The sequence below is a fragment of the Eschscholzia californica genome, unplaced genomic scaffold, assembly GCF_041429995.1.
Source record: "Eschscholzia californica isolate CP2 unplaced genomic scaffold, dmEscCali1.0.p SCAF_1, whole genome shotgun sequence".
Classification (NCBI taxonomy): Eukaryota; Viridiplantae; Streptophyta; class Magnoliopsida; order Ranunculales; family Papaveraceae; genus Eschscholzia; species Eschscholzia californica.
In genome coordinates this window covers 21,581,760-21,597,857 of record NW_028238198.1, presented here as the reverse complement: position 1 = coordinate 21,597,857, position 16,098 = coordinate 21,581,760, and the positions used below count along the sequence as shown (strand labels likewise).

General features: G+C 35.4%; 1 protein-coding gene and 1 long non-coding RNA gene across 2 annotated transcripts; both read right to left on the bottom strand.

Annotated features, from left to right (window-relative positions):
* Positions 1-2,336: 2,336 nt before the first annotated feature.
* Positions 2,337-3,139, bottom strand: LOC147565109 (uncharacterized). Its single transcript, XR_015237016.1, has 3 exons — positions 3,078-3,139; positions 2,902-3,000; positions 2,337-2,430 (listed from the first exon to the last, which is right to left on the bottom strand). It is a non-coding gene; the product is annotated as an uncharacterized LOC147565109 (long non-coding RNA).
* Positions 3,140-5,765: 2,626 nt separating this feature from the next.
* LOC147565108 (asparagine synthetase [glutamine-hydrolyzing] 2-like) lies at positions 5,766-13,269 on the bottom strand. The gene is made up of 14 exons (XM_086651614.1): positions 12,853-13,269; positions 11,906-12,044; positions 11,291-11,386; positions 11,033-11,174; positions 10,062-10,157; positions 9,375-9,469; positions 8,182-8,343; positions 7,749-7,829; positions 7,439-7,660; positions 7,186-7,320; positions 6,979-7,059; positions 6,811-6,897; positions 6,571-6,678; positions 5,766-6,194 (listed from the first exon to the last, which is right to left on the bottom strand). Exons 1-14 carry the CDS (start codon positions 12,930-12,932, stop codon positions 5,955-5,957), a joined length of 1,764 nt encoding a protein of 587 aa, XP_086507740.1. The 5' UTR covers positions 12,933-13,269; the 3' UTR covers positions 5,766-5,954.
* Positions 13,270-16,098: the final 2,829 nt, after the last annotated feature.

The window sequence follows — 16,098 nt, the reverse complement described above, 5'->3', positions numbered from 1 at the left end:
AGAGAGGGAGAGATGAGGTGTTTTTAAAATTTTTTTATATGTATTCTATTTTGGCCCCCTAGTTTTTTCTAAAGTAGCTATAAGTTTTTGGAAATTGACCCAAATTCAAAAGGGGGTCAATTTTGAATTTTGAAATCATTCTTATAAGAAGGGTAAATATGGAAACAAAAAGATTAACCATAAAAGTTGACTAACGGTGTTAAGAAAAGGGGGCCATATTTGAATTTACGAAAAAAGGGGGCCATAAAGGAAGCTGGTCACAAAGTAGGGGGCCATATAGAAATTAACTCTTTTTCTTATTTCTCCAAATCACCCGCCTAAAACAAAGGAATGAAAAAGAGATGTTTTGATTTTTATACTCTATTGTTGTGTAAGTGAATTGGGATCCGATTGGTTGAATTTTAGTGCAACCAGGATTGTATTCCCCAAACACACTTATGGGAAAGTAGTTATTCCAAATTTCCCTTTCTTTGAACTCATTTTTTCAATCAAAAAGGAAAGTCTCGGACTTGACTATAATTATTGCAAGTTTGGTGTATCACAAGAACTTGTCCCGCACACGAAATACCAAACTTTGTTTTTAGAATAACTACTTTCCCATGGTTCTATTTTTATACCAAATTTCAATCTTATGGTCCTGATTATATCCATGGCCGACCAACATTGACCCCATCTGGAGTTTTATGGATCCCTCAATTTTTTCTGTTGAGGGTTATGGATCCTCAATTGATGCAAAAAAAAAAAAAAAATAGAACCCTTAAAAGGGCCTTTAAAAAACAGGGGTACTATATCTTTTCACACTTCTAATGGATGTGTGAAAAGACGAAAAAGTCTCATCTGTGACGTAGATGATTTGGTGTACAAGGGAATAAGGTAGTGGGATTTGTTCATTTTCAATAGACAAAACTCATAAAAAGGAGTGATATATTGCAGTTGAAGGAAATCTACAAAGAATGAGATACTTTTCAGACCAACGTTTTGCCATTAAACCAACTTCAAGGAAATAGAATTAAGTTGAGTCAGAGTTTAACATTTTTATCCGATTTGTGATACCTCACTCATTTGAATAGCCAATTCAGTGGATTTTGAGTCCATCTGATTAAGACCAAGTCTGGGGGGAGGGGGCTGAGGCCCTTAATTCGAATTAAGGGTCCATCCCCCCGATCTGTCCTTTCGGACAAACAGCCGACCCTTATTAGGGGCCGGTTGAACCTCCCAACGGACTGTTGGGGAGCTCCCAACGGTCATGTTGGGGGCCAGAAACAGATCTAGCCGTTGGAGCAAATCCAACGGCCAGATTTTGGGTACAACCCTTATAAATAGGGGTTGAACCCAAATCATCCTTCATCTCTCTCTCATTCACTCTATTTCAACTCTTTCTCTTTCATTTTATCTCTCCAAATTTCTTGCCAATTTCTTCAATCTTTTTCAATAGATTCCTTCAATGATAATGAGTTATTTATGGATCTCGTTCAAACTCCCGGTTATCACTCTAGCCAATTTGAAAGTGATGAAACTTTTAATGAATCTTCACGCGTTCCCTCGGCGGTAGATGAAACTTTAGATGATTCTTGCGAGCAAGAAGACATGACTTCAACCAAGAAAGCTAAACGGGTTGCGTATACTACCAATGAAGATATAGTACTTACTAATTCTTATTTGAAATTCACGTTTGATGCAGTTGTCGGAAATTGCGAAAAATCTAATGTATTTTGGCAAAAAATAACCGATGAATTTAATGAAATTACAAACTCTCAACGCACAAAAAAGAGTTGTAAATCTCGTTTCAGTGAGATAAATGCCGATTGTCAAAGTTTTATCTCTACTTTGAGGATAGTAACACTACAAAATAGACGTTCTTTAGTTATGGACACCGACCGTAGCAGTTACTCATATTTCCGTAGCAACAGACATATTGCTACGCCCTTGACCTCGTAACTAGTATTGCCGTCACAATAGGTTTTAGCTACGAACTTTCTGCTACACCTTTCATCCCTAACTACTAGTTAAACGTATTTGCTATGGATTTTTCCATAACTAGTATTGAAAAAAAATATGGTCGTTGAACGTCTATTAGTGATGGAATTATCCGTAACAAAAAGTCTTGCATTTTTAAAATCTTTATATCCCTAAATATTCATTAATCATGACCTGTCCAACATGAATCTATATATATGTATACATATATATAACCAAAATGCATATAAAATGAGATACATCAGTAATCCATTTCATCTATTCATTCATTTAAAAATCTTTCATACATAGAATCTACAACTTTACATCCAACAAATGGAGTTGACCAAAATATGAACGTAATATATCGAGTAAACAGCCAAAACTAACCTATGTCTATATATTTAAGAGGTTAATGTACTATATACAAACAAAAAAGAAATCTCGTACGAAGGTTCCTTTCTCCAACTTTTCCTGTAAAAGAAGAGATACAAAATATCATTAGTTGGTACTTCGATAAAATCAATAATAAAATATCATTTTTCAATGAAATATAACATTCACGATTCCGAGAAAAGAAAAGAAAGAGTCCAATATATGAAGAAATTATATAGATATTACTAGCCTAGCAGTGAACATCCCAGTTTCAGAAGTCGGAACAACTCTATGTTGCTTATAAATAATATTCGTGAAAGTTCTTTTGTATTTTAAGAATTCGTCATAGACCAGTTGTTATACTCCTTAATATCATTTCTGGTGTTTTGGGATATCCTAGTAGTCCTAACTAATGTTCTTAGAAAGAGAAGTTTGGATGTTATGACAAGGGTTTAAAATAAAAAGTAAGTAACTGACATGAAAAAGCATTCAACACTTCAATGTGATATTTTTATGGCCTTAATGTTATGAGTATCGGTGTCTATAAAACAAGTCTGAGCGTTCACTTACAGAGCATAAAAATATCTTCATGCAACTAATACACTCCATAGCACCATCATCCAGTAGTACAACCAATGACTTTGAAGCAACACAACCACAATGAAGACACTGCAAATCCAATAGATGTGAACTAAGACAATATGCAGAGGGGGGACCTAAACTTAGCAATAACAAGACAAGCTTACCTTTCCACAAAAATGGCACTCCCTTCAACCAGATTCTTTTAGGTGGAATATCTCCCAGAAAATCAGTTGTTCATAAGCAACCCTAGAAAATCAATATACGAAAACATAAAACAGGAAAAGATTCAACCCTTTGATAACAAGAAGTAACATATCAAGTTCAAACTTTCATGCAATTGATATCCCATGCTCCTTTTGATCCAAAAAACACCATGCACTTGGGTTCCCTGAGATTATGTTGCATTAAGTGTTTCCCCAAGTTTTTTGTTTTATAGGCTAACAATGTGAATTAGAAATTAGGGAATTCAATTATTTCTACTTTAGCTTCAAAGTTCAATTAAATCAAATCGGTAAAGAGGTTCAATTGAAAGTCAAAGTTCTAGTTCAATTAATCGAATCAGTAAAGAGAGGTTCAATTGAATTAAAAATACCCGCATTTATAACAGAGATTTGTGAAACCACCAGATCGTAAATCCCATCCATCTCTCCACTTGATTGAAGAAGTAGCCCTACAAAACCATTGATGCAAATCAACAGTTCTTATGATATCTGAAAAATCAAAATCAAATCCGCACATAACCTAAAAATTAATCCTCATTTTAAATCTAAAATCCAATCAATCTTGAAATGAGCACAATCAAAGAGAGAATTCAAACACCAAAGAAAACAGTATATAAGATCAGATCTCTTGCGGGCATTTCATCGAACAAGTTATGTGGGGTCTTTTCTCTCCCAATTTGGTTCGTCAATACTATATCCAAATCAAAATCTAACTAATCAAGAGATTGTCAAACCTAATTTCAAACACGAAATCTACAAAAACTAATCAAAAGTAGAACTTTCAACACAAGAGAATATATTATGGATGCCATAATTTTTCAAAACTATATAATCAGGTTATAATTTTTAAAGATAAAACAAGATCAGATTGTGATTGCAAGGTAAACCTATAAACTCACCGAACCGTGTAAGTCAAATTCATGGTGACCTTGTTCTTAGCTGTCTCTCCCATCAAACGCTATGAATTAGTGAAAGCAACATAAGATGGAGTAGTATTGTTTCCTTGATCATTGGCAATAATCTGGAGATGATAGTCTTGCCAAACACCAACACAAGAGTATGTTGTTCCTAGATCGATTCCAGTTGCAGGACCTTCTCTTTTACCAGCCATTAGACTTAGCTTGAATCAATCAAAACAATACCCATAAACTAGAAGAAGAAAGATAAAAAAGCAGTAGAAAATTAAACAGAGCCGTTAGGGTTTTCTAAAACTGGTTACGGAGAAGACTCTCGAAACCTTTTGGATGCGCGCCCTTCAAATTTGGGGCTTTTAATTTTACCGCGCACCCTAAAATTTTTGGCGCAATATTTTGTGACCATTTTTCACCCATTAGCTACGAACTGGGCATAGCAAATACCGTCTATTTGCTATGCTTAGTATACCATAGCAAAAAGGTGTTTTCCAGATTCTCAAAAATTTGTACCCGCCACTCAATTGACATGGACATATGTGTAGCAACTGCACACAATGTTTGTAGCTATTGGTCAGTTTTTGTTACGATTACTAAATATCCATAGCAGATGTTGACCAATAGCTACAACAAGTTTAGTTCGTAGCAAAAAGGTCGTAGCTAAAGCCTGTCTATTTTGTAGTGTAAATAAAGTTCCAAAAAGCGGAGAGAACGACTATGACCGGGTAATTTTTCTTACTTTTAATCTATATATTTTTATCTTTTGATTTCATAATATCCCTTTAAACCAATTTTGATTATTTCAGATACAAAGAGCACTTGATGTTTATAAAAACAATCACAAAGGAAAAATGTTTAGATTCCAACATGTTTACAAAGTTTTGATGTCGCATAACAAGTGGATGGCAGACATGCCAGGAGAGTCAACATCTGGGAAAAGAGATTCCAATACCAATCCATCGGAGGAAAGACCAATGGATCGTAAACAAGCCAAAGCAAATGCAAGAGTCGGAGAAAATTCGACAAATTCTACCTCTAAAGCCAAAGTAGTAGCCGGAGATGCTCCGCCAGAATATTAGCAAAATAGAATGGAAGAATCTCAACAAAGATCGTTATTACTTAAAGAATCTATTGAAATTCAAAAAGGGTTTCTAGAAACCGATAAACAAGCAAAAGACCGACAATATGGGATAGACTTATTGAGGATTGATGTTAGGTCTCTCGACGAACATGGTGCACAGATGCTTATAGCGGCGCGAGAAGCTTGGTTCGGCAGTCATCCACAAGAACCAAGAAACCCCTTCTAGCTATTTTTAACTTTTCTATTGTTGTTTAGTCGAATTTACGTAGATTTAAATTTCTAATCAAATGTAAAGTTTGTAATCGATATTGTTTAATGGAATTATTTAAGTGAATTGAGAAATAAAAATTTCAAATTTAAGGACCCAGGATCGGCTAGCCTTGGGGCTGAGTTGAGGCTCTTAAATTTGAATGAAAAAGTGAAATTAAGGGTCCGAGACCGGCTAGCCTTGGACTTGCTCTAAGATGTTTCATAGTTAGAAACGATCAACAGGAAAAAATAATCAAACAAAGTTGTTTCCCTAAAAATTACTTTTTGTCATTATTACTAAGCCACATTCTCTCATTATATTTATTTTTTTTTTTTTTTTTTTTTATGTAAATGAAATCCTTCTCATTGTATCAGTCTACTCATAAAATATAAGAAAAATTCAAGAACCTTAAAATAAGTGTCGTTAGAAATATCTTTTGCTTGAAGATAAAATATACGTCTTCCAAAAGAACAAACAGAAAACTAAAAAACCACTAGCTTTTTTGCATCAACACAACCGAACCCTAGTTTTAATATTCCTGAGTAGCGAGAATCAAGCACTATAGAAATTTACTCCCATTACAGCGCGATTGCCACAACAGCCTCTGCAGCACCATCCTGTAGTTTCTGTGAAATGCCATTCAGTGGAGGGGCAATGCTAGCTGATGGCTTAGCTTCTTCATAAGCGTCAGCATGAACACCAAGAGCTGCTCGACCTGATGGATCAGGGTTTTTCGACCACGATGCGTCCCATTCCATTGCTTTTGCAGTACTACATGCCACACTTGGACCTCCTGGGACTGTCGACCTTGCCGCATTCTGTCCACGAGACCAGAAAAATCATTATCTATCAGCTAAATTTGATAAAAAAAATATCTCCCAATGATGTGTGAGAATAGAGCATAGGTTGTAAAAAAGATCCAGAATTCCTCGTCTGTCAGGACTCGATGTGGACGAGCTACAAAGTCCTATGTATCCGAAAGGCATGTAGATGGCCTCAGGTTTAGTATGAACCTCGAGGTCATCCGGAAGGCATGTAGATATATCCAACCCGAACACATGATAGAACTATCCCAATTTTCATGTTCATTTCCAGAGTACGTAAAATTTGATTGGATCACTTACCAAGTAAGTACTTGAGGTCGTGAGGAATGAAATATGAACAAAAAAAAGGAAAAGAACAAGAAAAGGTTACCTTCGGGAAGAATTTTTCGAAAATTGTTCTGTAGTAGTAGGCTTCCTTAGTGGTAGGGGTATTCTCAGGATAAACAAAGGAAGCTTGTCCCAACATTGCATCAGAAACCTGACCACAGTGAAAATAATATAACAGATTAATAAATCCTTATAAATGGAAAATGATAAGTTAGAGAGAATTGCTCTGGTAAGACGGATATTTCATATGGACTCGTCCAGGAAGGTGAGAAGTTAAAAATACATGTGCATTTGCATGATCTTTCAATCCATCAATCCAGCTATATCCAACTCCATCACTGAACTGTTCCTTTTGCCTATACAATATGTGCTGAAATTCAAAACAAAAAAGTCAGATTGATAGTCTAAAAATATATCAATTTGAATAGTTGAAATTTTGTAGCTTTCAAACCTTTGGAAGATATGGATTCTTTTCGTCATCAAATGCGTTTCGTAGGACCCACTTCTCAATTCTACCAAGATCACGTCTTATCTGTAATTTTTCAAAGATTTCACGTCTTTATTATGGATTTGATCAGGTAACAATATTTCACTATTACCGAGAAAACACTGGGTAACAACTAATGATGCAAATCTGGAACTCATGTCATGTGCTTACCATTTTTGACTCTGGATCGATATCCATGGCGATATTGATGAACTCTTTATCCAAAAATGGTACACGGGCCTCTAGACCCCAAGCTGATGTTGATTTGTTAGCTCTCAAGCAATCATAAAGATGTAGTGCTTTAATCTGAGTAACATAAAATTGAAATTCAAGATAAACCCAATTTGGAAGAGTTTTTTAGGGAGATAACATGAAAAGAAAAGGTAAGGAAGGAAAATAAGTCGGGTTCAATGGTTTGGATTACCTTTCGACATGTTTCTTGATGGAATTCCTCCTTGTTTGGAGCTTTGTGGAAATACAAGTAACCTCCGAGAATTTCATCTGAACCTTCCCCTGAAAGAACCATCTTTACACCCAAGGATTTAATTTTCCGGGACATCAAGAACATCGGAGTGCTGGCTCTAATGGTCGTCACATCATATGTTTCTATGTGGTAAATAACCTCCTCAAGTGCATCTATGCCTTCCTGGTATTCGAAAAATATGAAAAGATCATGTCGTGTGAAAGCAACTGAATTACTGAATCCATAGAATCAGAGGGGGAGAGGATGTTACCTGAACTGTGAAGGTAAACTCGTGGTGAAGAGTTCCTAGATAGTCTGCCACTTCTCTAGCAGCACTGAGATCTGGAGAGCCCTGAAAAACAAAAGATATTAGAAAATGAAGGTCCACTAAAAGTGAAGTTGAGAAATATGGACTTGTAATCCAGTGATTAGAGTAATACAATTAGACACAATGCCCATGAACAACTGTTAGGCAACACTTCATCAAGAACTGACAAAAAACGTCTTGAGATAATAATATAATATTTATGAGAAAAATAAAATGTATTCTTCACATTTTATCGATATTCTACTTAAAAAATTAAGCTGTTAATTATGTTGCTAATTATCAATATAATATATGTACCATATGATTATTTTGTAGTGAATCACCACAAGCAAAACAAAATGAAGATTAATAAATAAAAAATGGGCCATAATTTAACCTTCAAACCGATGCAAAAGGTATGAAGCTGTGATCCCCACTGTCTAGCAACTTTCGCTTGCGACAAGTGACGAGAAGCCACAGATGCAACAAGTGACGAGTCAAGTCCTCCAGATAAAAGAACACCAAATGGTACATCTGCCATAAGTCTCTTTATCACCGCCTGGAAGGGTGAAAAGAAAAGTTGATCAAGTACAGAAAATATGAATATATACTAAGTGTGAGAACTTTTTTTTTCACACAAATCAGCAGGCTGAAGGTAAGTGTGAGAACTTTAGTAACAACTAACAAGTAAAGTTATATTAGTTTCTAAATTCAACATATACCCTCTATGTAATCAGGTGCGAGACCACCTACCATAAGCTCATTCTAGCTTAAGCCAAAGACCACCTAATATTTCAGACCCGCTCATTATACTCCAAAATTGTGAGTCAGTGGGTTTAATTTTCCTGGGTTATGATACTCGTTTTTCCTAAATTTACTATAAAAAGTGCATCCATGGAGGATAATTTGTGGCATCGCCGCTACATGTCATTAAAATATCAAACAATGAAAAGAACTTTGGAGAATTATAATACAAAACAATGAAAATTTGACTGCTGAAATATTATGGAGACGGTAATCTGGAAAAAAAAAATTCCTCAGTCACTCAAACCGACTGAACTTTTGCTTCATAACTTGTGTTTTGTTCGAACATGTCTCTTCATCTCGCTTTGATCCCCCATTTGTTTTGTTATGATCATGTCGCTGAGAAGAACTCCAGTCCTCAGATAAACTCTTATTCAGATTTTATTTCTAAGTTGACTTTTCTGTTTTAGATTTCATTTTCTTCACTGCTCCTAATTTTCTCTTCCCTACGCATCACATTCTTTCTATGTTTCTAACTTTCCATTCTCTTAATTTGCATATCTGCAATGGCATATTTTCCCCCTTCTTTGTGCCTAAACTATGTAACATAAAGTTGTTATAATCACTAAAGACTAATCGCTAATCAGTATAAGCTTATGTTTGACTTTATGATGTTCTCTTCTTATTACAACTTAGTATTTCTCCATTTTATTTTTTGCTTCACTTTAGTAGGTTTACTCATACCAAGACCTTCATCTTTATGAGGCGAGCAAACCATACGACAGCGGAAGCCGGAAGGTAACACAAAATTTGATTACAAGTAAAGTTTCAGTCTTCAGAGCATACCTTCTCAAAGGCATCACGTAAAACCAGAGGATCGTAAGGAGTTGATGGAATGCTCTCTGAATACCACTTCGGGTTGTACCACCGTCTAAGCTCTCCTAAAATCATGGAAATCAGAGAATTTTAGGAGAAAAAAGGATGACATCGAAAACCTTTCAGAAAATGGGATTCACCTAACATAAAACTAAGCTTTAAAAGGCTTTCCAGCTCTACCAACCGACCTATCTTTATTTTCCTACTACTGATGTCCAGAAAAACATCCATACAAACAACCCATCTTTAATTTCTTTCTGGTATCAACAGAAATATTTCATAAGAGAAGATCATCAACTTATGTTATTTCCCCTCCAAGTAGCAAAAGATTTGAAGAGTACGCCACTTAAAACTGATTTAGTATGAAACTCTTTCAAACAAAAGAACCAAATCTTCCACAAATTTCATATTACCAAAAAACCCAAACTAGAGAGTCTGTAAGTGAGTTCATTAGATATAGCCGATCTTCTGAATTTGGAAAAATGTGATGAATCTTCGGTTTCTTCCTACATTAGCAACATACAAAAAACAAGAACCAAAATAATAGAAAAGGATCCTTATTATGTGTCTACTAGAATGAAATTTCAAAATAAATAGCGTTTAAGAAATTCAAAGCAATCTTTCACAAAAATCAGCAACACATAATACACAACTTACCAGTTTTGCTAGAATATATATGCCCGGGAAGGAAGGACACAAAACGTTCACAATCATCACTCAAAGCCTTCATTTCTGAAGCAAAGCAAGTTGATCCTAACAAGTGAAACAGAGTGTATTAACTTAAGATGATGGACTCTTTAGCTGAAATAGATGCACTTACTCTTACATACAGTCTACAAATTACCAGAGGAAAAAGCCACAAAGAATAACTGAACCGAAGACTACATTATATTTGCTAGAAATTCCATAACAGAATTTAAGATCTTAGTGTGGACATGAATAAAGATATACTCTGAAATGAAAATAACGATGCTAAGGTACACATCTATCTCATATGGATGATTTTAGCTTATCATGCTAACTCGAGCCATCTAGGAGTTGGACATGGACATCTAGTATGCTGAAAATCATAAGCCAACCCATTTCCCTTTCTGAACAGTAACAATTGGACAATGAACGACAAAATTAGTAGGCCTCGAGATCTATGGTTGTTGGGAACATGAGAAAGGTCTAAACTTAGGTCGCAAAAAGAACGGCAAGATCATTAACCATTTGATCTACCAGTTATGTTCGACTGGAAGTTATTAATGCGTCCAAGTAACAAGAGAAGAGTACTTATGCAAAAGAACATCAAAGATATGAGCCCATCAACAATTCAGTGTTTTCTATTGATTCAACATTCAACAGTCAGGTGCACTTTCTGCAATTGGGATGGAAATATGATCCTTCAAATATCATTAAAACTCAAATTTTGCCACAACATGGGGTTCAAATAAATTAAGCCGAAGCTATTGATACATGGAACGTTGTCCAAGACTTACAATCTGTGTCTTTTTTGTTGTTCTTGAAATGACTTATAATTTATGTCTAAGATGGAAAGAACTAGATTAGATTTGGTGACGAAAGCAGCAGTTAGCAAAAGAAAAATACAACTCTCTAGAGGCAAAAGTCAATTTTATATTACATACCATCGAGGCCCCAACCCATGTATAGTGGGGTAATTCCGATAGCATCTCGGGCAGCAATGAAACTTTTGTCACGTGTGTCAAGGAGGACAAAGGAGAACATCCCATCCAACATGTCCACAAAATTCTCTCCATATTCTTCATACTGCCATAAATAAAAAAAAGGATAAACCAGAGTAGAAGTGATGAGTAAATGGTATCTGATGACTGCTTCCAGATTATTGGAATTAACCCATACGTTACAATATATCTATTACTTACAAGGTGAGCAATAACTTCACAATCACTTCCAGTTCGGAACTGATGAGACTTCAGCTTTCCCCTCAATTCTTCATGGTTATATATCTCCCCATTAACCTAGAGAAACAAAAAATGCATCAAATATAAAGATTGAGTTATACTAGGAATCACCAAATTAGATATAAATCATTCCCACACTGTAAAACTTAGATTGACTCTGTTGCAGACCTATGTACTGGCATATAAAATGATAACAACATATTAATATATTATCTGGCACTCATAAAATAACATTTTTGTGGTACATACTCCAATGATATAAATTTAGGAAGATTACTCCTCGCTTGCTAGGTTGGAAGATCCAACCATAAGCACAACCTGGCAACCAAGGAATGATAAAACTGTTCCTGAGTTACTCCTATCTCTCTCCAGTTAGTAGATACACGATGATATCTATAATATGTGTTACATGAATTTATAAGCTAAAGGTACATATAAAATGAAGAGTTGGTTTTCCAGTCTTAAATTTTCTGCTGATGACTTTAATTCCAATTTCCCTAGTTTGGTCAAATAAATTTAGTCTCGACCATTTAAGTAAGTCTGTCAATTCAGCTTTAGATCTTAATCAGGAAATACCGTGACGATGATGCTCTTGTCTTCATTGTACAGTGGCTGATCCCCAGAAGCAGGATCTACAATAGCTAATCTTTGATGAGCAAGATAACAGTCCTCATGACAATGTAAGCCACTCCAGTCGGGACCTCTGTGGCGCAACCTAAATTTTCAATACGTAAAATACCAATTGAAATAAGTTAGCCTCACATTTTATTTGCAGAAAGATAAAAAAGATCATATCAGGCAAAAAGTTGGAAATAATTGCAAAACGATAAAGTGGTTCTTCTGAATTTATAAGTTGTATCTACTGTAGAAGAAAAACTATTTAAAAGATGAGTCATAGCTTCACAAACAAAGAGAAATCTAAATTACATACAACATCGAGAGTGAGATCACTGTAAACAAATCTATTAAAACATACAAATCAAAAGTAGTCTTGATAAACAATATGGACGTTTCATTGAGTTCCAATCTGATTGTCAGGTATAGTTCAAAAAATTCCAGAAAAAACTAACCTAGAAATGCATTTAGCAATCATCTGAGCTAAGATATTAAAAACCTAATAATATGTATAACGAGTACTTAAATTCTAGAGCGAGAAAGAGAGATTAGCCAAGTAAATCGAAGAAACTTTACAAAATAGTGTACCAATCCGCGAAAACTCACAATCTCGATAGAAAATGAACGACAATGAAGAAATGAAACATGTTCCATTTAGCATTTACGAATCAAATTTCAGAACAATCAAATTTCAGAACAATCAAATCTCAGAACAATCAAATCTCAGAACAATCAAATCTCACAACTATCAAATCTCAGAACAATCAAATCTCACAACAATCAAATTTCAGAACAATCAAATCTCTGAGAACAATTAAATCTCAGAACAATCAAATTTCGGAACAATCAAATTTCAAGGAAACAATAGGATAAATGGAGAGAAATTGATTGAAACAGAAATGCAAAACCTCCGAGAGAGTTCGATGATTCGTGAGCGCTTCGCCAAAGAGTTATCCGTGCAACCGAAGACGGCGAGTATTCCACACATCTCTCTCTAACTTTCTCTCTCTAACTCTTTAACTTTCTCGCTCTAATTTGTCTCTCTCTTATCTCTGGTTTCTAGCTGAGGGGAGAGAATCAAGAAACAGAGTGAGGAGGAGGAGACAAACAAGTTGCGTTGGATTTTAACCTTTTTCATCACAACCATCGAAATTTGATACACTTGTATATTTTAAACTGAAGAATCCCCACTTGCCACTTTTGCATTTTTAGGGTTTATCACTGGTTTGTTTGGATTCCAATGGACGTGCCCTAATCACTTTGACAGATTCTTTTCATGCGTCAGTATTTGATGTCGCAGCCACTTAATGAACGCCACGTATACCATTGTGGTTTAGACCAAGTTGACTTTTCATAACTTCATGAGCCACCAAAATATTTCCTTTTAGCCCCTAATATTCGTAAAATTCTATTTTCGCACCCTTTTATTAACCTTCCATCTGTCAATCGTTGTATACTTTGTTAAATCCCCCAAAATGATTTTAATTAGTTCTTTCTCTCACTGTGACTTCAATTGTTATTTCTCTTCATCTTCATTAATGTACTGAATTTCAACTTGAACTTCAATAGACCTTTATTAATGGAAGTTCAATTTTATTTTATTCTGAAAGACTCGATATCTCATTTGGAGGAGAAATTCTGGTCACCGTGACACAAAGAAGATAAAAAAAAGGATATGACTGGCAGGGCAGAGTCAGAATATCGTATTAAGCAAGGCTGACTTAAATCAATTTTGTCTAAGAAACTTATCCAGAAGGCAATAGTGCTTGCAAAAGATGATGACATTTTTTGTTCAGTTACACTTTTATCATTTTATAATTAAAATAAATAAATTTTCTATCATGTGCCTAAATTTTGAGACTCGGTTTTTTTTGTTTAGATTTGTGACATATCTCGCGAATTTCCCTGAGAAGAGATAGGGGAGAGGCCCATGGTGGTGGTTGAAGTGGTAATATAAAAAGAATCAAAACAAAGAACAAGAGGAAAGGGGAAAATAAAAGAGAAAAAAGAAGAGTGAAGGGCTAGTCGACAACCTTTGGTGGTGACTGGCTTTTCGACGGGTAACGCATAAATAAATAATAACAAGATCATGAAGTGAGTGAAGAAACAAATAAGAGATAACAACAATACTTTAAATACAAAAAAATGGTACAACTGCATAAACAAAACAAATTTTGGGCCCTAGAAAGAAGTTCAGACACAAATTTTAAGGCCCCCAAAAAAATCAACTATCGTCCAAAGTGAAGTTTTAAAGACCCTATAAGTGTTAGAGGCGCCTCTTTCCCATAGGGAGACGCCTTTAACTGTTATAAGGGGCATCTCTATAACTCCTGTTCCTTTAAAAATAAAGTTGGCCAAGAGACTCAAACCCATGACCTACTAAGCCCAAGCCATTATTACAACCAACTAGGCTAACAAGTAACATCCAACTATAGTTATGTTCTGTTCCATCATTCTGTGAAACTAACCCAAACTATAGTCTGGGATAGTCTTCACATAGTTCCGCTTTTGGGGATTGGAGAAGAGGTAAAGGTACAACAAGAGAGAAAGGAATAAAACGACATTTAAGACAAATGGAAAGGGAGATGAAATATTTTCTTCCCTCTTTTCAATATTTCGAAAAAATAAATAGGATCCGGTTGATGGAGGTGTGTTGAAGTTGAAAATTGAAGATAAAGATAGATAAAAACTGATTCATTCAAGGCAACTCGGGAAATAAGACAAATACATAACAACCACAGTCCACATATGAACACTTAAAACATAGATCAAACTTGAATTTACATGAAATAAATCGTAAAGAGGAACTTGGTGCAAAGTAGGGAGCTAGACAAGAATTAGCCATTTTCCTATTTAAATAGGAGAAGTATTGGATTATTCATGATCCACGATCTAACGGCTAAGATGCTAGTGATCGTGAACATGCCTAGGTGGTGAGCTTATAGTATCTTCTTTTATTAGATTCCTTGTGAATGGAATCTAATTAGTAATCATAAGAAATTAAGAATCATTTTAGTTATCTAATTACTTTAGGATTGCTTTCTAAAAAGAACTACTATCCTACAAATAAATCGGTAAGGGAAGAATCTTTCTAGACTAGTGGTAGTTTTTTTTAGTTGTTGAAAGTCCGAGTGGTGGTTTGGAACCCTGTTTGATAATGCAAAGAGAATATCAAAATGTGAAATCAGTTGGGGGAGTCAAGCTCATTATCTAAAACCTAGAGGATTACATACAATTTTAGGGAAGACAAAGGGGTCTAAAATGGCCTGGTTAGCATACCCAATATCGTTTTATTACCGAAGGGGTCGAGATGACTTGCTTCCATACATAATTGGGGTCAGATTTTAGTTCCCAAACGGCCAAATCGGCCCCATCTGTAAATTGGGGTTTCCATCTTGATTTATATATTTAAATATAATACTGTTATATTTAGCTACATTAGATAACTATGTTAATAAATTAGTATTTAGAGAATATTTTTAACTAATCATATAAAATTGTTGTGAAGAGGTAAATCACCTCTTGATAATAGAAGATTATAATTAACTGAACACAGAGAGAGAGAGAGAGAGAGAGAGAGAGAGAGAGAGAGAGAGAGAGAGAGAGAGAGAGAGAGAGAGAGAGAGATGAGAGAGAGAGAGAGAGAGAGAGAGAGAGAGAGAGAGAGAGAGAGAGAGAGAGAGAGAGAGAGAGAGAGAGAGAGAGAGAGAGAGAGAGAGAGAGAGAGAGAGAGAGAGGAGAGAGAGAGAGAGAGAGAGAAGAGAGAGAGAGAGAGAGAGAGAGAGAGAGAGAGAGAGAGAGAGAGAGAGAGAGAGAGAGAAATCGTGTGGGAGAGAGAGAGAGAGATGGGAGAAAGAATTCTCTGTGTGTTTATTCATCTAGTTTACATGAGTATTTATAGGTTTACATGTAGGTTACATATAGAAGTAAATCTAGGAAACATGGAAACTTCCTTTAACAAGTTATTACATAAAATAACAATTAATAGTTAGGAAACTATTAATAATTAGGAAACCTTAATTATAGCCGGTTGGGCTTCCTCTTGCTAGTCGGTCCGGTCATCCATGATGTTGGTGGGCTTGTGTATTCTTGGGCCTAGTGATATACCTTAACACTCCCCCTCAAGTTGGAGCAGAAAGGGACGTGATGCCCAA

What these genes read in the sequence shown, in the direction of transcription:
- LOC147565108 (XM_086651614.1), bottom strand. Translation starts at nt 12,932, where the DNA reads ATGTGTGGAATACTCGCCGTCTTCGGTTGCACGGATAACTCTTTGGCG. An exon ending in TATATATTCTAGCAAAACTG is followed by an intron (nt 9,470 to 10,061) that starts GTAAGTTGTGTA and finishes CCATGATTTTAG; the next exon opens with GAGAGCTTAGACGGTGGTAC. An exon ending in TCGATCCAGAGTCAAAAATG is followed by an intron (nt 7,060 to 7,185) that starts GTAAGCACATGA and finishes GAAAAATTACAG; the next exon opens with ATAAGACGTGATCTTGGTAG.